The 23,289-nt window shown below is 39.2% G+C and overlaps 1 protein-coding gene across 1 annotated transcript; it reads right to left on the reverse strand.

Moving 5' to 3' along the window:
• Nucleotides 1-446: 446 nt before the first annotated feature.
• si:ch73-173p19.2 (V-type proton ATPase 116 kDa subunit a1) lies at nt 447-19,690 on the reverse strand. The gene is made up of 19 exons (XM_035415560.1): nt 19,321-19,690; nt 17,145-17,223; nt 16,121-16,218; nt 14,648-14,776; nt 14,059-14,186; nt 13,765-13,891; nt 12,986-13,068; nt 11,819-11,912; nt 9,917-10,129; nt 9,270-9,420; nt 8,618-8,751; nt 7,898-8,082; nt 7,105-7,198; nt 6,272-6,390; nt 5,137-5,347; nt 4,351-4,458; nt 2,546-2,663; nt 2,005-2,176; nt 447-704 (listed from the first exon to the last, which is right to left on the reverse strand). The coding sequence occupies exons 1-19, from the start codon at nt 19,435-19,437 to the stop codon at nt 623-625; spliced, it is 2,442 nt and encodes an 813-aa protein (XP_035271451.1). The 5' UTR covers nt 19,438-19,690; the 3' UTR covers nt 447-622.
• Between the last annotated feature and the right edge of the window lie 3,599 nt (nt 19,691-23,289).

The following is a 23,289-nucleotide window of genomic DNA, read 5'->3' on the forward strand; positions in this document are numbered from 1 at the left end:
CATCAACTGAGTTGGTTGGAACATTTATGTGACCAGTATAACCTTTGTAATATAATAATAATAATTATAATAATAATAATAATAATAATAATAATAATAATTTGTAATCAACTAGTTCCTAAGTATCATACTCCAAACAAATCCTGGAATCCAGCTGCACTGTTGTGTAGTTTACTGTCAAGCATGAACCCTGCTCTATCTTCCTCTCATCTGGGGCAGCCTATTTCTTCAATTAATTGCTTTTATAAGGGTCACAATTGATCCCCAAATGTATTATCTGTCAGATGATTGCCGCATTCCAATGCCTACATGGTGATGCCATAGGAATTTGAATGAAAATGCAACTAACTGTTTAACTGAATAGTCAAATTAAAACTTCAGAATATACTAATTAAATATTAATAAGTTTCCCCTTATATATTTCACATGACCAGTGAACTACCAAATTCAGCTACACCAAGTTACACCAAGCAAAATTACAGCAGCAGTTTGTTGGCTTGACGTTAGAGAGCCCCACGTGCCATTGCACCACTGCTAGCAGATAGCAGGAAATTAAATAACTAACAAAGGATCCTTTCTAAATAATTCTACAACAAATGCATATTTCTCATATGTTTTAACATTACTTGTTCCCAAGACTGCTAAAGGACAGGGGTGTGAACTTGTATCCCGAGCCTTTGTAGAACTTGTTCTGGAACTCCACCCTGGAACACATGAAAAAAAAAAAAAAACATGAGAAATTGTACTGAGAAGTAGCTAGTAGTGATTCATCTTGTTAAGATACTGTTCCAATTTGTGGAGGAGGGGTTGCCTGCTTCTTCCTGAACTGACGTAGGAGGGGATCTGGGATGGGACAAGACATTCCATTCAATTGGGAGAAAAATAAAAATTTGGGGTTAAAAACTGTCAACAAAAAATAAGAAAATTTGGAAATGAGGTGGAAACATATTTTGCACATAATTAATAATACCGTCTGTCTAGAGATATCTTTCTTTTAGTGACCAGAGGCCAGGGAAGAATGCATAAAGAAAACCAAAGCATCTGCCGTCATGACACCTCAGAGCTGCTTGGTCAGGCTCACGTGAATGGTAATTTGAAGCGAAGGAGGCCACAGGGGACAAGGTAGAGGCAACAGGAATTGGGGCAGCTTGGGTCTGACCCAACTGTAAAGCCAGAGTCGAGGAATACTGTATAGACTCTACAAGATGTTTTTGAGGATTGGCCATGTGTTGGGATCATGACCCCTTTGGTTTGGACGGAGCTGGTTGATCACTGCTGGACCCATGGCTGGCTCAGTTTCGCTGCGATGGGGAAACTGAGGGGTGGACCCATGTATGGACACCAACACGTTAACTAGGATAAACGGTGAAGAGAATATTTAATAAACTAAAATAGACGTGAGTACAAAAAGAAGCGATCGCAGGAACGAAATAAACACAGGTATTAACCAAACACTACCAAAAGACTGGAAGAATACAGACAAACATAGAGCATAGAGAAGCCGCAGAAAGCAAGCACAAGGCATAAGACTCCAAAACTGTGCAACAAAAGAGGGAACAGTGGAAATTTAAATACAGTCAAACAATAAGCAGGTGCAGACTATAATCACGTAATGGATACAAGTGCAAGTGCAAGTGCAAGTTTAGTCTTTTGGCTCCCTCTGGTGGCAAACAAGGCATTATGACAACCATGAGATCTAAATTCCCATAGATAATAAGCATTTCGCTTGATGAATTAAAGCAGCACACCTTGATTTATTCTTATTAAAAAATATCATTTCGGATACCTTTTCACGCTGACATATTTGTAGCAATATTGATTCCATGTGTTTGCATTCTGAAATTTCTCCTCTGTGTGCGATTTTTGGTGGTGTCAGGTGGGATCCAGCCAAATATTTGAATATGATGATGCACTCACAGGAATTCGCATGCCGAATGCAGTGCGTGAAGTGTCTAAAATCCAAAAAGCGTCTTTAAAATTTGGTTTGATATGCCAGGTACATACCAGTGCAGCCGTAAGGCATGGAGGAAGGCTGACAGGCCTTCCATGACAAGGAGGATAGTGACAGTGAGGATGGCAAACGCAGCAAATATGGCCGCCACCAGGAGAGAGCCCAGACCTGAGGTAACTGTCAGAGCAACATGGAGGACCATCTTCCACAGCACTTCCGACAGCTCTGGACAGGGCAAAGAGAAGGCCACATGTTAGTCAGGGGTGGGTCAGAGCAACCTTGCAATTTGGTAATTATCCCAAGCAATGGAATTTACTGATGATGTTGGTGATACAGGACAGCTATTAATTGCACAGTCAACAATAACAATTTCCCGTTTTGCAAATTTTCTGTAACTTGGCTACCAGGAATAATCATAGCTCGATTTCTGTCAGAAAATAATAACAGAAGCCATGTTTTCTTTGTGAAGTTTTCCTTGCAATTATAACAGTGTGAAAGATAATTGAACATTTATTAGCATTAAAAGCAAGCCACATAATCACCCCAATGTGGTAAAAGAACTGGAACAGGCCTCAAATTTGGAATGTATCTTACCAGCATGAGCCAGGCTGAGGGCCCATAGGCGCAGGTAGGAGGCGGTGTTGGAGACACAACCCAGGCAGTACTCTATGGTGTGTATGGCCTGGTACACAAATATGTCTCCCATGCTAACCTACACAAGAGATCACACTCAACACCAGTGCTGGATTTACTAAGATCTGATGATTATAAACAATAAGGCGTGGACTAAAATGCAGCTTAAGCAGTCAGAGCATAACGCACCCATCAGAAAAAAAATAACTGTGTAAAAAGACATTTTTGCAACTAAGATGGAAGTTTTTTTCATTGGGTCAATCAAGGTAAATAGAGATTGGACAAATATTTAGACAGTGCTGTTCCTTGATGGACAAGGCACTTTTATTTCATCCCTAGCTCCCTAGTGTGATTGGAATGCTGCTCCAATCCAAGTGGTTCTTTCTGGAATTTGAACTTTAGATTACTTTGGGACAAATAAGCTGTGGTTTGGTATCTTTCAGTCATTTCTTGTGTGACTGCCCATGTCTGTAACCTTTTTTTAGTTGTTTTAAGGTAGTTGAACCTCATCTTTAGATCCGACGTGAATATTTGTTGTAACTTAATACATTTCTTAATTTTCATCTGGTTGCGGTTTGTACATTTTGATAAAGGTTGATCCAACAGTTTGCTCTGCCTAACAACGAAGTTGGCAGAACCAGAGGGCATTCAACAGGGAACTCTTAGTTGCTAGTGTCAGCAAAAAACTTGGCTACACTGCTGCAGACTTTCAGGGTTTTCAAACAGAAAGGTGCCACTGCTGCAGGCCTAATGCAGCTAATGAATAACAACACATTTGTGGGAACTCTGCTAATGCTAAATCCGGTGCCCATTAACCTAAATTGCTTGTGGAAGATTTTACTTGTTCCTATCCTGTTACTGTAAAACCAGCCCTTAAATCCAATAAAGGCCAAGATACAGGAAATTCAAGGCACCCAATGACCCAATATGGAAAAAAAATACCCTCAAATTACAGCTGACATCCTGTTTTAACCAAATTAAAGCTGACTGTCGGCTGACAGACTTTAACTTCAGATTCATTGTTTTATTTCAAATCCAATTTGCTGGGGTACAGTGCCAAAACAACAAAAATTGTGTGAATAAAAGAAAAGAAAAGTAAATGAATTCAAAGCCCTTGAATCAGTGAAAAAAACAGCCGGAAAAAGGAACTGGCAACTCATCAACTTACTGTCTCTGTGTTGTTGCTATTAGTTGTGTGAATAGCATTGGCTTCTGAAACTCCGTGGTCATTCTGGAAGTTTGAATATCCAGAATTACTGCATGCCTGCATGGGAACATTGTTGGCCGAGACTTTCTGCTGGAATATGAGATTTATCTGCTTAGGTAAAGCCATAATCCTTACAAGCCAAATGCAGTCAGACAATAGCATAATTTCGGAGTTTGAATAAATCAGTCGTGTGCCTTAAATAAATAAATAAATAAATAAATATAATTACAAACTGTTGAGGTGAATTATTTTGATATTAAATGGTAATGGTATCATTCAGTGACTGAAAGCAATGTGCAAGATATGCATGAATTTCTGCACAAATGGATTCTTCTTCTACACAGCCACCTTTCTTTTGCAATAGAAATCAGGGATAAGAAAGGAAACACTGGATTGTGACAGAGCCAATGAAGCGGATTGTCTATATTTTTTATTGCCTATATTTACATTTTTGTGGATGGACAAAGTTACTAAGGACCTCAGTCAAATGCATCATGCATTCAAAAATTCTGAACTATGCACAGCTTGAAATAATGTAATTTTCTTTCCTTGGACCAACCTGCTGTTTGCCAACCTTGTGGTCTCTGTACAGAAGTAGGGGCTTGACCAGCAGCAGCCAGGGTACCATGAGGAAGGCAGTGATGACCAGAAAGATCTGTACCTCCTTCTGTCAGGGAGCAATACAATACAAAGTTGAATGGAATTTACGCTGTGCTATCTGATTCTCCTGAACCCTGTACTGTAATTGTTTTTAATCTTACATGAATTACACGATTACATGTATACTAGGAAGATTACATTTGAATTTGCAAGTTTACATAATGCTTATGCATTACCGAGAGATGAGCCAAATGAACGATTCTTTACATGGAGGTGAGTCGAAATGTTTCTTCACCAAAAAATTGGCTCAAAAAGAATGAATCATTAACAAACTAACACCACTAATACATATGCATTAACCCAAACACGCAAATTTTAGGGCTGCTGCATTTATCATTTTCCCAGTGAAAACCTCAGGAGTGGCACCTTAGTAAATAGTAAATAGTAAATATGGAAAAATGCTATTTGTCTCTTGAGCGTCTATAAAAGCCCTTTTTATAGACGCAGATCTATAGTAAATATGGCCTAAAGTGGGATTAGGGATTAATAACTAGTGGAAAAATAGTGAGTCCAGCTCTTTATTGAGGGGACCATCTTTATCACCACACCTCTACTCTGCAACACTTGCTGAGAATGGATTTTCTCTTATACTGTAGTATGGAAAGAAAAAATGTCAGAGCTTAATTTAGCCTCTGAGACCAAATAGGTTTTCATAGCCATATTGATTTTGCATCTTGCATTTTACCTGTCCACTGTAGAGCAAGGCATCATCAGGCGTGTCGTATGCAAAAAGCATCATATTGATGAAAAGGAGCAGGATACTAGGAGCTGTGTCTGACTTCATCACCACGCACCACTTGAAAAGGATAAGAAACACCAGGTAGCCGAAAAGGGCCAGCATGAAGACCATCTCCGGAATGAACTGGAGCAGAACATTCCTGATGGTCCTAAAATGTCTGTAGTGGGAAAACATTGACACCAGTAGCCAATCAGTAAATCAATAATTAATAATAATAATAATAATAATAATAATAATAATAATAATAATAATAATAATAAAAACTGATCAACATTCATAGCCAATTAAAAATCTCCAATGTAACAGATCAGTGAGAATTAAATCTAATGAAATAATGGAATGCATATATGAACTGTGGGTGTGATTGTGCATGTGTGCGTGTGTGTGTGTGTTTGATGGAAATTAGCCATATAAAATAAACAACACAGGTAATGAGATACCGTATGCTCAAAATTTCATAAAGAAATTATACAAATACAATTTGTCACCAAATCCTGACTTCTCAAACGTAACTGTTCCTAAGGAAGAAGCCATAAGTGCACCCTGAGAAGCTTGCAACCACATTTGTGATGCTGTTCCGGTAGTCGCACACGACTTGGACATTTACAGAATGTGTGTGTTTTCTGTTTCTGTACACAATCTCATTTGCTGATGGGGCATAGGTTGAACATGTGTGCAGTCAATTCCACCTGGCACATTTGGGGAAATTAGCGATAGTAGTTGGCCTCTCGATTGTTCTGAAATGTGATGTAATCGATTCCGCATGGCTTTCAGCACCAGCGACAGCGAATTCGAAAACTTGGACTGTGAAATGCCAGCCAATGTTGCGACTGTCTGCTGCAATGAGCCAGAAGTCAGGAAATGCTGCATGCAACACCTCACTGAGTAAAGATGTTACTGTACATATGTACAGCTAATTGTGTTCCTAATTTAAAATATAGAAAATTTTTATTTATATTTGAGGTCAGCAGAATTAAGCATGCAAGTTATTATCCTAGTAGAAGTCACATGGGAATTGAAAATATTGGTTATATTTCAAATTGTTTGTGACACGACGATACTGTACATCACTGAAACTTACATGTAATTCATCAGGCTCAGGGTAACCCCAAAGATCATGTGGACCACTCCCAGTATGACTGACATCTTCATCTTGTAAGAGTTCAAGAATGTCAACTTATTTGTTGCAATATTCCAAATCTGGAAAATACAGATTGTTGACAGGAGAAAAGAAGAAAATATTAATTGAATTAATATTGTTATTTCCACAGGTTTTATGGTTATATTACAATCCTAAGTATGTATGTATATACATTTTATTTATTAAATTTTGTCAAATTCCATACATCTTGGACAATATAAATTTCTAAAATATATATACAGCAAGTATATACAGTACCCACATATGCACACGAGAACATCCTTCACCAACTCCCCACACCGTCTTTCACCAATTTACTAAATTTACTAAATCCACTATGTGGAATGTTTCCCAATGCCTCGTTGCCTTGCATTATAGGTAGGGACAGCTTAAACATCCTGTGAAAACACTAACTTTTCGGCCCACCAGCCCTGGTGGCCTGTGATTTTTAGTCACTAACCACTCAGCATTTTCAACAGCCAAAATACCCCCCCCCCCCCACCCCCCAAATAAAAGTTATAAATATAGGTAATTGGACAGTGAATAAGTGCCCTGTGCTGTATTTTAAGTGGCAGCAAAGCAGCACAGATCTATCTTGATAATGACACATAATTATCAATGAAAGCTAATAGGAATTGATGATGCAACTGAAACTACAGCAATTTATAAACTGAAGATGCTCAGAGAATAATAATAGGTAATGATGGAAATGTAAGTAGAATGAAACACACTAAAGAATCTCAAATTCTTGAGAGGAGATTCCACTGATTTACCGGATCAATGCCGAATGGAAACGGACAGCCTGAGTAGACTCCGGGAACCTCTGGGTCCAGCTGAAGATGTCCAGAACCATGTAGCGTCTCATTGCTGAGGTAGAAGACCAAGGAAGAAACACTGAACACTTCACATCCATCCATCCATCCATTATCTATAGCCGCTTATCCTGGGCAGGAGGAGGGGTGCTGAAGCCTATCCCAGCATGCATTGGGTGAGAGGCAGGAATACACCCTGGACAGGTCCACCAATCTATCACAGACTCTTCACATTAGTTCTTTATTTATCATTGACAGTATTCATTAATGATAAAATAACACATTACTTATTGCTAATTGTCTAAAACAAAGGACAAAAAAATGTATTAAACTATTTACAAGCTGAAGTGCTTTTATCCACACATGTATCTCATACACAGTTAAATATTTATCTGGCATTAGTTCAGTGAACTGTGAAGATTGACCCTGTGTACTTTCTGTATTTAATTAAAGTTACTAGGTCTTTCAAAATCAAATTCAAAATACTCTCTTAATTATAATTCAATATTAAAAGCTTAACAGTATCATTGAATGTTTTTTCTACTTCCTTTCATTATAAGTTGATGACTGAGATGGATTCATTTATGCCTCTTTGAACAAGCTCAGCTAATGATATGATTCAACCAAGAGAATCGCTCATTCCGAAGGTGAAAGGTGCTTCAAATTTCTTACCAAGTGAACCATTTCGGTCTTCAGCAAACTTTTATTGTCAAAGTGTAATAATGAACTTCATGGCAGGGTATACTACACTCACGTCCACGGTCCACTGGGTCCAAACATGGCGCTGACGCTCCAGGCTGAGCCAAAAAGGTTGAAGGACTTGGAGAAGCAGTCGTTGTAGATGAGGCCGGTGTAGACAGAGAAGGCACCCATGAGCAGAACAATGTATCTCCCGTTGACCAGGACATCGGCGAGCTGCGGGAAAGACAACCCTTGGTGCTATCCGGAAAATGCACTGCGCATGCTAACTCTCTTTTTAATGATTAGCTAATGGGTACATTCAAAGGAGGCTGGAGACGAGATCACAAATATTGAAATTCAAGACCCCACTTATTCCCACTGTTGTTTTGCATACAGTATGCTGCGGGATTAGGAACATTGATGTTAAAGTGGTATTTCATTATTTGAAGACATTTTATTTTTGGCGCTTGTTTTAAGGGCCTGTTAATCGTAGTTTAAAAATGTTAGAATATACTTGGGCTGAAATCATTGGAGCCTGGGGGACGTTTAGGACAGCATTTCAAGCAACACATGTATGATGACATTTGCTTCAGTAATGTTTATTTAACCAGGAAAACCCTACTGAGGTCGAAATCTCTTTTGCAAGGGGGACCTGACATAAGACACAAAGTTACACAAGACAGTAGACCAAACGGGTTACAAACATCAAATGGGGAATGAGGCGCACATTCACATGTGGGTACAATTTATGCAGCCTTTCTGCAGACTTCTGTTAAGGACGGTCTGTCCTTACCTCATTTTTCAGATTTCGGAACTTCTCCTCTTGCACGAGGATCCAGAGAGCAAGGAGCATCATGACCAGTCCGTGGCCACAGTCCCCAAACATGACAGCAAACAGGAAAGGGAACGTCACCAGGGTGTAAGGGGCTGGGGGACAGACAGAGATGGTGATAAACACATTCCCATATGATTCACACTTATAGGATTATAGTCCAGGCATTGGAACGGACTCAGAATTATGAACATATAAAAACTATTTAACATATTTACATAAAGTCTGACAGACAAGCTTTAGTTGCAATATTTAAATAATGAGACACTGATACATCACTTAATGTACAATCTTGTAGGACACAATATACTCCAGTGTCTTTGAGATCTAATGTATTGGTACTTTTCAACTTAACTTTCCTCAAAAAATGTATCTCTAATGAAACAGGTGAGGAACAGACTGATTAACAGGAATATCACATTTTTTTTGCATGACATCTTGTGTTGAACCTAAACCATTCCCAAGGTATGTGTCCACTAGTGATGCACGAGTCAGCAATGACATCACCCAAATCTCCACCCATTAATCAACAACCTAACCTAATTTTTATCCAGCTTGGAAATCAACCCGCGCATCACGAGTGTCAAGAGAGGGGGGTGGGGGTGGGAGTCACCTGGGTTGATCTCCTGATAGTTGCCCACGCCATATGCGTCGATGAGGCCTTGAAATCCAGAGGTGAAGGTGTTAATCCGATTGAACGTTGGGGGAGTTTGTTGGGTGTGTATTCTGTTCAGGACTGGACACAGACTGGACCCACTCTGCTCCTGTACATGTGCGTGCACACACACACACACACACACACACACATAAACACACACACCAAATGTTTATTTTTTTATGTCTAAGACTTCTCCAATAAGCCTTATGAAATCCAATAATTATAAATGAAATGTTACTGCTGTACTAAACTATTTATTTAAAGGAATGTATCTTTTAAGAATAATATTCTGGGAACTATTTGGTTTTCTCTCAGGTTCTCTCAGGTTATTGAAAGAATCTAAATAAATCAAATTTTTTATATTTTAATTAATTCATTTACATTTTCACCAAGATAATTGCATTTTGGCAGTTTATTTCTACCCAAATGATGAATATAATCTAATATAAGTATTAGTTATTAAAATTTTTTAAAAAATTTATTAAAAATTTAAAATGTAAAAAAAAGAACAGAAACTGTTCATTGGGAGTTACAGACAAAGCATATTTTGGTTACATTGAGCAGATACTCTTGATGCTTTTGTGTACGCTGATTGAATTTACCGATCCCTTAATTAACGCTCCGTGAACGACGCTGAGGTCAGACACTGGGCACCAGATCTCGGCGACAATAAGCTTCTGGGTTATGTCTATGTTGCAGAGATTGAGAGTGTAATAAATGGCCTTCATTTTCTTCACAGTGTTGCTCCACCGGTGGAGATTAGCCGCTGCGGCAGTCAGGAGGGTCTCCCGGTATTCCTCTGTCCTCTTCAAGACCTTTATAGGGGGTGGGGGAAATGGAACAGTACAGAAGAGATACTTCAACATTGATTAATCATAACATCTGAGCAGTTAAAAACTACAGTAGAAACTGTCAGTTGTATACCTGTAAAAACTGCAAAATAGGCATATGCTTCTATGGAAGGCTGCCAAAAGGTAGTCTAAATATGGCCTGCCAAATACCGTCACAGCAAAGAGTGCAACACTCCTGCACAGAGAGCTCTTGGGAAGCTTGTTGGTGAACTCGTTTTCATTCTGATACACATCCCCACAGATTGTAGAAAAAAGTGAGTTGTAACAAATCTATTGAAAGTGTCTTCCATAAGTAAGTCAAATTAACAGAGACACCGGCGGTTTGCTTAAGAAATTATATACGGTTAATTAGCCAACTATGACATTTACTAAAAGCTTCTCTGCCAAAATGGTACATTGGGTTTGTGATGAGCAGTTTGAGTAAGCCAAGTTTTTATTGTTTTATCAGTGACTGTAATTACTTCCAGGGTTACACTTTCTCTACCAGCAAAAAGTATGTATTACTGTGAAGTAAAATATCTTTCTCTCTTCCTGTAGACAACCCTCTATAGATCAAGGCAAATGCCATTTCAAATTTTTAATGACCGTTTTAATCATAATCTAATAGTTGCATTGCCAATAAAGAAAATCTACACTGAAAAATCATATATTGTTTATATAAATACATCATATAAACACACGTAGATCACAAACCATACACCATACTTCAACCAATTCAACCATTAAAAAAAACCAAAAAACCAACAAATCAAATGTGAGAATTTTTTTTTCAGAAGTCTTTGACCCCCTCCCCATTTATTGCAGCTCATATTCCAGTGATCTTTCGGATGCCGGATATATAACCTTGTCAGTCTCTGGAGTGCTGCTGTATGCCAGACCTCTATGTAGCCAAGGGCAATATGGTCAGCCCATTAATCAGGGCAAGGGAGAGAAGCGTTTCACGGACGGTGCACATATTTGCCGACCTGACGTATGAGACAAAGGGAGAAATTCATCAGCTCGCTCACGGAGCAAGGGTTGCTCTCGGTGCACGCGACCTCCAGGACTCCTTAACCTTGATGCATAATTTATTTTCTTTCTCATTTTCTTGTTCCTCTCTCCACGCTGCTTTCTCTTATTACCGGCGATGTACACCAACACAGTATCCGGCTCACTTAAAGGGACATGCCCACTCCATTCGTTTACAGTCTTCGGTCAGCTGTAATTGGAGTTTCCTGACAGAACATGATTTGTGCATTGCATGCGTGCCGCGCATGCAATGTTATTTCTGTGCAGTTTTACAAGAAATGATCATGCCAGTACTGTACCTGAACTTTTTATTATTTATTTGAGCTATTCACTATCTGCTAACTCATACCTGAATGAACCTGTGAGGAGAGAAGAATATTCTATCTATATAGATAATGGCGTAAATATTGGCAGATTCTCTATGGCAGACGACTCAAATGTTTTAGCAGGAGAGAATACTTTTATTTGCCGCAAACTATGGGAGGAGTAAAGTCAAACAGGGTCATGCACGGCTTTAGCTTGATAAATATAATCACAAAATTCTGTATAATCACTATGTTTCGAGTAAATTTAGAAACATGAACTGTACCCCTTTGTTATATTTTCCACCATGCTGGATACTAGAATTCTGAATAAAATTCATACCATTCGAAGATCGTCAATTCGCGTGTTAACATTGATTCTCATCTCCTTTCGTGCATTCACAGTGTTCGGGCATGGGTACAAACTGGCATGAAACCTGTTCAAAAAATGACAAAAGCATTGAAAAGAGAACAATGCATTATGACAATGAATTATTCTTTATTGGCTTACATGTTTCCTCCACTGACCTTTATCTATAAACTGGAATCATTAATTACATTACATTACAGGCTTTCAACAGGCGTTCCTATCCAGAGCGACTTACACATCATTTTACATACATTTTATTTACATACATAGTATTTACATTGTATCCATTTATACAGCTGGATATATACTGAAGCAATGCAGGTTAAGTACCTTGCTCAAGGATAGAATGGCAGTGTCTTACCTGGGACTCAAACCTGCCCCTTTTAGGTTACAAGTTCCTTACCCATTATACTACATTGCTGCCCGAATTGAGCCTCTCTGGTTACTGTTGATCCACCTGTACTTGTGCGTGGATCACTAAAGCTGATCTGCATTCTCTCCTTCACTTCCCCAAGAGCCAATGACTATTTTCCCATACTATGGCCATACAACATACTGTAGGTGACCGCCTAGCAGAAGCATCTCTCACTAATGGTAGGTGGTGGCATATGGATGCCTGATACACAGCTGGAAGGGGCTAATCCAGTAGTAATGTGCAGTCGTTACCCTGACCCAATTAAAGATATCCTACCCCCGGCATGACCAAGCCAGTTATATTTCCAACATATGACCTTTTTTTTAAAATGATGAAAGTCTTTTTTTCTTGCATCGTCAAGTCAGGCTGAACATGGCCTACTATGTCAAACATCCTTCAATACTATTTTGCTGACCGTTTCACTCTGCAGTGTAGTGCAGAGATGTGAAGTGGGAAGGAATTCCATCTGCCAACTGAAACCCTTTCGGGTGACACTGTGGCTGATAACGCATCACCCCATGGAACTTCTAGTCAACACTGGCAGATTTGTTCAAGACAGTAGGCCACATCACTCTATTATGCATAAGTGCCTTAAACATTCAGGACCAACTTCAGAATTTTTTTTTTTTTTGCATTTTTCATGCACACTAGAGGGTTAGTTTGATCATCGCTAGGATGCTTTTATATATTCTCTCCTACTACCTGAGAGAAATGTATTCACTAACCCTTCACAAATCTTTTTTATCTTCCCTTTGAACTGGTCTCCCTGCATGAACACAACGAAGATATCCTTCTTGATGGCATCCCCCTTTAAGTTAAAAGTAAAGAAGATGGTTAGCTGTGATGCATTATGAAATATTCATAAAAAATCTCATAAATTTTGCTCCTTACTTGACTATCCCTGTATGTAAAGCACTTTGAGCTACATTTTATTAATGAAAGGTGCTAAATAAATAAATTTTATTTTATTATTATTATTATTATTATTATTATTATTATTATTACAAACTTAATTGTATTATCAGCCTTCAACGTCGACACATTCAAGAGGAGTTTCATGGCAAAAGGCTACGTGAATAATTTTGTTATCTTTAGCCATGACAAAATCATCACACTAACACACACTTCTATGAATCAGTTTAAAGCAAATGGACTTTACTTGACTAAACTCAACAGACTCAGTTTTTAGGAGAACATCATTCATAACCTTCACAACACATCCTGTGAGCATGATGATCATGGTTTGTTGCAGTTTCAAATAAAAGCAGTGTTTGGCCACTATACTGGAGACATTCCAATAGGAAAGCAGCATTTTATTTTAGGATGATTGCTATTGAAGGCTTTGGTAATTACTGGACAACTAAACATGTTAATCAATAAAGCATGTGGAAAGCACTTTAGTTGATCTAAATTAGTGCTTCAACTGTCCAGTACTGATCAGTTTTGTACACTCTTATGAAATTCAACACACAAAATAAAAACTAAAGATCAGAGTAACTCTCACTGCCACGTGCTCATCCTCTGGGAACTGGATTTCAGCGCGTCGAAGGACAAAATTCCCGTGAAACAGGCGCCACAGGACCTTCTCAAAAGCAGGGAAACGCTCCTGCTTGATGACCCCTGCCACAAACCTGCCGGGAGCCAATAAAAATTACATAAGCATATTTTCCCTCCACCAACGTTCCACAGGTTCTGACTGAACCATTGACGTGACCCTTCATTTCTCGAAGTTTGCGTTAAGATTTTGATTTTGGCCTTAATATCATGAGTTTTGATAGATTTTTTTTTAGATTTTTACCCCAGTTTTAAGGGCCCGCCGACGCAGGCGCTGACGGTGCTCGTCCGCCGACTGGTCACGCGAGACGAGGTAACCACGGACACGGAGTCCTCGGAGACGAGCTCGGAGAAGGACAGTTGCGACTCAGCCTGCAGAACACCCCACGGTAGAGAAGGCGAGCGGAGTTCATTTGTGGACGTCACAGCACGTCACAACAATTTTAACTCCACCCCTGCACCGGCTTTTCAACTGGGGGCATGGAAAAGCAGGTGTTTCGATGCCAACTGGAGCGCGGTCCTTGTAAGATAAGGTCAACAATCTAGATGACTGTACTATTATGGCTGTCCTCTTTAAAATAATGCGTAGCTTCTTATCATTTAACACAACTACATAATTTCAACTTAAATATAAATTCCTGGGGCTTTATTTATAAAATGGACTTACGGTCAAATTGTATCTGAAATAGTGGCTTCTGCAGAAAACCATGATTGCAAGTGGTTATAAAATTACTTGTAATCATGGTGAAAATTCAGCTTTCTACATCATACAGGGATTCAGCTAATGCTCTTGCGCTGATACACAGGTAAGGTGCACTTTTGACATACAGTACCTCTTCAAAGAAGTCTTCGGTCATGTGCAGCAGGTAGTTCATTTCCATCAGCTCCGTGAAGTTCTGTTTCAGGGCCTCGCAGTTTGAATTGATCTCCTTCAGCTCTTGCTCAAGCTTCTCAAAGGTCGACTACAACAAAAATGGAATCATGGAAAATTAAGAGCAGTCATGACTGAGGACTGACGGGGGCATTGCCTAACTGAAAAAAAAAACCATAATACACGCAGACACCGTGCCAATATCTCTATCCAGTGACAGGGCCCCCTTCTACCCTATTTTTCATTTACAAATGTATTAAATTATTCACACCCCTCACCAAAGTCAATTCTTCGTAGAAAGATTATTTGGGGAATTACAGCTAATGTTGTCTAACGTACAGTAGACATATACAGAGCTATTGCAGTAAAGATCTTGATACCCCTTGATGGAGAGTAGGCTGATGTTAGCGTTAGGTCTGATCAATTTCATTTCTTGTCTTTTGAGGTTTTTGGCAAATGCAAACATTTCACTTAAAAAATAGTTTTTTTTTTGTGATTAATTTATTTTCAATTAAAAATAAAAAGGGCACAAAGGAAAAAATATACTACTCTGTGATACTGCAAGATAAATCAGCATGAAATTGCTTTCGCTCCTAGCCTCTTATGGAAGTTCAAACAGCTCAGAAAACGGTTTGAACTTCCATAACAGCTGGATCTCTCAGACATTAAATAAATTCATTAAATTCAACAGCTGGATTCAAGACATTAAATCAATATGATAGACCATTCCTGGGTAAAATATGTATTTGTTTTGGATTTAAATACTTTTCTGTGCTCTATTGATCTTGCCTGGTGTAATTGAGCCTGCCAATATGACCAGAAGGCAGGGTTTGCACTTTCTGAGAGTATTTCATTGGTTCCAATACACAAGACAAGATCAGTAAAGCGTAGAAAAGTATTTGAATCCAAAACAAATACATATTTGACCCAGGTCTGTGATAAACAGAGATTAAGGAATGAGAGAGATTTGATGCTTATTAGAAAAAGGGCGATGTTAGCAGATATCACTGCTCCTTAAGACTGAAAGATATTTTTCCTCTAATTTCCTTCTGCAGAGAAAAATCCCATGATCTAGTGATTTCATGTTAACCTGTCTGCTTGTCTAAATAGAGCAATACAAAATATACAACTGGACCTAGCCATTGGAGTCTACCCTGTTCTAATTTGCTTGCTTCCCACCACATGGCTGCCTGACCAAGCCCATCTGTCTGCATTTGTTTGAGCTACCATGGCAACCGATTAGCCACCGTCAATTTCCTGGGATGCAGTGAACCAACGGGAGAAATTGTAAATGGAGGGAACCCCTGTGCCACAGATGCTCAGAGACTACAGTTTATCCTTGTTAGGCACTGCAGTGGCGAGCGGGAGGTGAGGGGAGGAGGACAAAGAGGAAGGCCCCCAATGGAGACCGGCAGAATGAAATCTATGCGCTCACCTCCAGCTCCAACACATCCCTGGGGCAAGGCACCGTCTCGATCTCACAGCTTGCGGGGATAGCTATGCTGGTCATCGCTATCTCCTTCTCCAGGAAACCTATTGAGAGATTCATACATGTCTCTCTCTCTTTATACATGTCTGTCGGTTGCTTTTTGAAATGGCAGCATTTCAAAAACAAAAGAATTCAGCTGTAAGAGAGAAACCTTCCCCCAAAATTCAATCAAATGCATTTATCTAGTTTAAGGGCATATGCAATTTGGTCAAACCAACCAGACCTTTTCAGATTCAATCAGGGACAGAATAAGGAGTGAAAAACCAGAGTCCGGCAAAAAGAGTCCTGACAGAACAGATGTGAACCATTCCTGTCTTTCTGATGGTATATCAGAGGCATTATGGCCACAGTGCCTTGGGAGAGATATCCGAGTGATAGTGATTATTAAGAAAGGTTTGTTTTTCCAGATCCACAGTTAATGTATTTTACTTCCTCTCACAAAGTGTGGTTTAAATTACTCAGTATCTTTATATGTACATTTTCAATATTTTCGTGATGTGCAAATCAATGTGAAATCAGTGTTATTATTTTGTGTACACCTTGATTTTCATGCTATCCAGAACAGAAAAAAGCCATAAAAATTATTTCTGTTTTTTAATTTAAATTTTTTTTTTATAGCATAACACCTAATTGAATCTTGAGTGAATGTGGAATGGGATCCATTTTTTGCACTTTGGTAAATGGACTGCATTTATATAGCGCTTTTATCCAAAGTGCTTTACAATTGATGCCTCACCCATTCACACACACACTCACACACCAATGGTGAAAGGGGAAATTAGGGGTTAGGTGTCTTGCTCAGGGACACTTCGACACGCCCAGGGCGGGGATCAAACCGGCAACCCTCCGACTGCCAGTCAACCGCTCTTACCTCCTGAGCTATGTCGCTTTGGGAACCACCAGCTTATTCTAATGTTGTGTGTTCCTGTACCAGGGTTTGTTCTATGATAACATTAACAATGGTACTCACAAACAATTCTCTCCATCTCTTCACATTTCTTCACCTCATTCACAAACCTCTTCTGAAAGGCCACAGTACCAGGGTTTAACTGTCAAAAGAACATGAACAGGACATGTACATATAATCTGAAACCCGGACATTCCGGTCAAAAACCGGACATCTGGCAATCCTAGCTGGATAGTTCATAGAGCGTATATCATAGAGTTCAGTGAGACAGCTAGAGGTTGCTTATGTTATCATGAATCAGTTACTAATTTTGCCTTCCTATCAACTCCCAGATGACTGAGGAGGCAAGAGTGATAGGGCAAAGTGGATGGGCCAATGAGGTGAGCACACTATGCACTCAGTGCTCATGGGAATTGTAGTATCACTTCGAATTGACTTCATTATTTCAGATGCCATTTGTAAACAGAAAATTCTACCGAAAGGTCACCTGCCAAAGTGGCTGATAAGAGTGATGGGATTACATGCCCCTGCTAAATTCTACCCGATTTGGTGGCTGGTGGGTGTAATGCCTGAATTTATACTTTGTCACACGACCCTTTCAACAAGTGTTGCATGACAAAAATGATGTATTTTCAACAGAAAAGGTGTTGCACAAAATTTTTATGAGAATTTTGTTATGTCGCAGAACTTCATACTTTATCACACAGCGTTGATTGGACAGCCAAATGGAACACCAAAATTAATTATCATGGATACGTCATTATTTTTAGTTTGTCTGAGCGACAAACCGCCTTCTTTTTTCTGTTTGCATAATTTTTTAAAAACAAAAGTACATATTAAATTTATCCGTCCCCTATTTCTCAGTAATTTCGCCAGGTGCTGCAATATTTTCACAGATGTAAACCTCAGCAGTTTGGCATCTTGTTACCATAGACAACAGAATCCTCTCCATAGCCTTTGCCAAAGTATAAATAATTTAGGCTACAGTACGTAATATATAGGTACTAAAGCCATAACAGCTAAGCCATTTGACTTTCATCATTCTTTTATCATACGAGTAACCACAACTAGTGCAGCTTCCATTGTTAGGAAAAATTACTACTACCACCAGTATTAGCAGAAGTGTCACTACTTTTTGACATGTCCATCATATATCAATTTGTTCAGTGAAATGTGAAGAACAAGCAGGATAACCAGTATGTGAAATATTGAGGTCTGGCTCATGGACTCCATTTAATATTGATTTACTGATACAATTAGCAGAAGAACATAATGAGGATTTGCCTGTTTATTATCTATGTCCAAAATGAAGCAAAGTGTATGTTTTTGTCGGGGAGTAATCAGTGAATAAACTGAAGTCCAATAATATGCTATTTCTGTGTTTAAAAACTAGGTCAGACAGACAGACGTGCTGATGTCTTCAATTTCGTCATGGTGTAGAGAATAAATGACTAGCACAAGCTGCAGTTCATATGCAGTGTTCGCTGTATGTATGTGAATGTTGCAATATACATTCAATGGTTAACCAACACTATTCCTAAGCCGTACAATCTACACACCATTAATATTACAACAGTAGCTCAGATTAACATCGAAGGGGTATGATTTACAGCTTGATGCCCTGTCACATTGTGCTAGGGCAGAAACCCACCTCGGCCACGGCATTGGCGACTTCTAGCTCAAGTTGGCTATCAGGACAGTGGCCTTGCCGAGCCCACCAACTGTGAACACTCATTTCAGAAAAACGTCTTTGAGCTCCAAATTTGGCACATAACACACTGGCAATGTCAGCATTACACATTCCATTTTAAAAAACTTTTTGTTTTAACTGCATATTCTTGCAAAGCCATTTTTCTGTATGTACACCAAGCGGCCAAAAACGGGCTGCGTTTTTGAAGCTCACTTCTTTGTCTTGTTGAGAGACGTTTCTCACTAGTGACAGTGCGGTTGGCTCCAGTATACGGGTTTTCAGCGAATCACTTTCCAAATTAAAAATGACAATGCAAGCTGGAATTTTAAGTGATACCACTTGGTTAATTGCATTACCACTTAAAATTGTTCGAAGCAAATAAAAAATTCTGCTAAAGGACATTCCTTAGGCAATAGGAGTTGTGCGCTTAGGCAGTAGTAATATTTCAAAGTTTACAACAAAGGCATTGATTTGTTCATTTACCGCTACAAAACTCTGAATGCAATTTGTTCATAGTGTGCTGGTATGGCTGTTACCTGTCCTACTCACATCTTTGAATTGTACAAGGCCTAGGTGGCCAAGCTCGTTGATGCAGTAGTGGGCCGACTCGGTTTGGAAGAACAGTTGCGCCAGGCACATCTCCTCGCTTCGAAAAAAAGAAGTCATCCTGGTTCCTGTCCAAAGAAAAGCCAGTCCCAGGTCTGTATTTATAATCCTTTTTCTGCAGATATCCAACTTCGAAGATTAAGTTCATGAAAGAGTATCTTGTCTGCTTGTCCAAAGAAAGTGCAATTAGACTATACTATATATATGTGGGACCAAGCAATAGTTCAGTGGACTGTTGCGCCTGTGCTTTTGGTGGTGCAGACCATTAATTGAATGTTCAGAGAGCTCATCAGACAAGAAATCAATTGAGAGACTAAAGGATCAATAAGGCCACTGATGCAGTGCATGCTCTCCTGCACAATCTGCAAGTCACATGGAGCTGCATGTGGGGATGTGGCAAATTATGGGCAGCACAACCAACGCCACTGAAGCGGTGGTCAGGAAGAGTCCACCGGAAAAATCAAGGGAAAGAAGGCTTTTAAAAAATCAAAACATAACTTTGAAGCCAATAAAATATGGTTCATAGGTCGTTCAGTAGGGATATATACAATTAAAGTATTGTATCAAGAACAGTTATCAGTATGGTGCTTAAAAACCTTTACAGAGATGTAGGACACCAAATTTCACCAAATGATTGATCAAACGGTTGAAGTTATAGGTATTTAAATCTAATTACTTGTTATAGCGCCATCTATTGGCAAGGAGGCACACAAATGTGCACCCATCCTCAGAATCAAGTACTGCATGTACATACCTAATCTGGTGAGGATTGGACATAGGATTGGCCAAAACATAAATGTTTGTGCTACAGAGCCACCATCAGGCCAATAGGTGTCATTGCGATGAGTAGTGGGGGGGCATAGGAACATACCTTGTGTTTTAGGAAATAATAATAATAATAATTAAAGCCGCAAGCGGCGTTGGGAGGGGTCCAAGCATTGGCACCATCGCGCCCCCTATGGAGCGATTTAAAAATGGCTTTGTCCTCATGATCATACGCCTTCACCCAACATATCTACTGAATATCATGATGATTGTATAAAATATTGATGACTTGCGGCCAATAGTGTGCTAAGAGATGCTGTCGGATGACTTAGTTACGTCGCCATGGATGTGTCCGGGCTGCTTCCTGTCAAGGCCTTTACTATGTCGTAACACTTAGATGGCATGTCGTAACACTTTGATGGTCCGGCGTGTATGCACAGCTGCAGCGTTTCTGCGCCGCTACTAAAAAAGGTGTCACACTAGTGTTGTCACGATACCAAAATTTTGACTTTGATAGTGATACCAGGTTTAGTATTACGATACTCAATACTGAAATGATATTTGAAACTTAAACGGTGCTAATTACATACTCGGTACCTAACGATACTGAAATAACCTTAATAGATCAGAAACATAATGTCCACAAGGGTTGACCTCATTTTCGAATTCATGGTTTATGAACAACCTGGTTCATTAACAACCTTTAAGTTGAAGCCTCTTCAACATATTAATATGCATAGGCCTATAGTGTTACAACACTGAACAATAGAAAAATGTTAAAAATATTTCAAAAATTAAACAGTTGTAAAGTAAATAATTTTTAAAACAGGTCTTTCACCTTTAAATAGATTGAAAAACAGCATATTTTAATAACAATACAGCATCTATCTATAATAAAATATTTCCAAATTGGAACACCTATTGCTACTGAAGTGAACTGAGTCAAAGCTTGCGCTGTATCAGGGAAGTGAATGCACAAGCGCAGGTCACCTCACTTGGCAACCTTAGTTGCTACTGCCATCTAGCGAAGATTCTGACAAACTACACTTTTCATCCTCTAAATCAGTAATGCGGGAGACACATTTCCCTGGCTTTTACATTTGACACAGAACTACCGAACATCGGGAAATTCAAATACGAAACCGTTTTTTTTTTCTGTTTTTTTTTTTTTTTAAGTACCCAGAAAGTGCTGAAGTTTTGGCATACCGTGCAACACTACGTCAGACACATATTCCAATCCATTGCTCAGTTTAGCAGAGAATGCACATTTCAGAGCGCCACAGAGACAGATAGAATAATGACACTAAATGCACATTTCAAATAATAAAGACGACATTGAGAAAAAAATAAAAAAAGGACTTAATATCAACTCGCGACCCGCGTGCTGACCGCAGAGCAGCCTACCGGTTTATTTATGTAGACATTGGCAGATCAGAAAATTTTCGGTTAAGCTGACCTATAAAACGCTATTCCAAAAGCCAAATCAGACATGTTATACATCGTTAGAAAGCTTATACTCTCACCTACTGAATAAATGAATTGTCAATCAAGCCAAATTGGACTAAGAAGAACGACAACGCCGTAAGCAACAGGTGTGGTATTACGCACAGCTATTTTTGAAAATATCCGACATTTCACAAACGGATTATCCAAGACAATATATAACCACTCATTCGCAAAAGGGACATCTCTACGCGTAAAACCGATGGTAAGATTGTATATTTAATAAATGTTTAGTCCCAGATATTGACTGTAGAATGACATGGTATAATTTTTGTTTTTAATTGTCTCGTTGATTTCGTTATTCAGTGAGCAGCCTTTTCACTGCTGTATTGGCATATTTTAGGGCTAATGTCGGGTTTATCTTGTTGCTACGGAATATTGCATTACATTACATTACATTACATTACAGGCATTTGGCAGACGCTCTTATCCAGAGCGACGTACAACAAAATGTATAACCATAACCAGGAATTAGTGTGCCGAAAACCCTAGAGAGAAATACCGTTCCAAGTGCAGGAAACATCCGCATAGTTCAACTTGGACCCAGTTGGTTAACCTGATTAACGCTAACACAAACAAGAACAGCAACAACGCAGTCTATGAGAACATTCAAGCAATAGTTAAGACGAGTTAAGACTAAGTCACCTACGGAACAACTACCTAGTTACAACCCTAAGCTTACAGTCAATTTAGAAATTAAATTGAGAATAAAATTTCTCAGCACAATGACGGATTTAAAGACTAAACGAACTCACCCGATGTTGTCTTCAAATGGACCGTATTATTTTAGACATTGGCAGACTACAGCGTAAAATGCGTCTTTTGTGAATATTCAATATTAGTAATTGCAGCGAGAAACTGCAGCTGTAGGTCGTTATGTTATGGTAGCAACGGAACGAAGCGGGCCATATATGTATTAGGCTACCGTCATTGTTTCATTATACCAGCGTGTTTTCGCGCGTGTGCACAGAAACTCAGAACCTATCAATACAATGGTTTAGCTATTTCTCACCATAATGACAGATTTAAAGACTGAACGAACTCACCCGATATTGTCTTCAAATGGATCCATGCCAAAGAAAAGTAATGATTCATCCTCTCAAAGCTTTACCGTAGCGTATTATTTATTTAGACATTGGCAAAGTACAGTATAAATTGCGTCTTTTGTGAATATTCAATGTTTGAAATTGCAGCGAGAACTGCAGCTGTAGACATAAGATAGTCTGTTATGTTATGGTAGCAACGGAACGAAGCGGACTATATATGTATTACCGTCATTGTTTTATTATACCAGCGTGTTTTCGCGCGTGTGCACAGAAACTCAGAACCTATCAATAAAATGGTTTAGCTATTTCTCAGCATAATGACAGATTCAAAGACTAAACGAACTCACCCGATACTGTCTTCAAATGGATCCATGCCAAAGAAAAGTAATTATTCATCCTCTCGGAAAGCTTTTACTGAAAAACTTTTGGTCGCCTATCCTAGCATGCACGCTAGGTGGCAGTGTCAGACCGTGCTTTCACTGATAAAAACTAGCGTCGCCATGGTTGTCGCTTGCCGTAAAGAAGTTTACTCGATGTCGTAATCGTTTGGATTTGGAGCTCCAGCTTTTCCGCACCCCACCTACTGAAAAAGTCCATA

Source organism: Anguilla anguilla, chromosome 4 (genome assembly GCF_013347855.1).
Source record: "Anguilla anguilla isolate fAngAng1 chromosome 4, fAngAng1.pri, whole genome shotgun sequence".
In the NCBI taxonomy this organism is placed as follows: domain Eukaryota; kingdom Metazoa; phylum Chordata; class Actinopteri; order Anguilliformes; family Anguillidae; genus Anguilla; species Anguilla anguilla.

Excerpts from the sequence above, each read along its gene's own strand:
- si:ch73-173p19.2 (XM_035415560.1), bottom strand. The coding sequence starts at position 19,437 with ATGACTTCTTTTTTTCGAAGCGAGGAGATGTGCCTGGCGCAACTGTTC. Across the intron at positions 6,391-7,104 it reads TTCCATTCGGCATTGATCCG|ATTTGGAATATTGCAACAAA; the intron begins GTAAATCAGTGG and ends TGTATTTTCCAG. Across the intron at positions 4,459-5,136 it reads CCTTGCTCTACAGTGGACAG|AAGGAGGTACAGATCTTTCT; the intron begins GTAAAATGCAAG and ends GCTCCCTGACAG.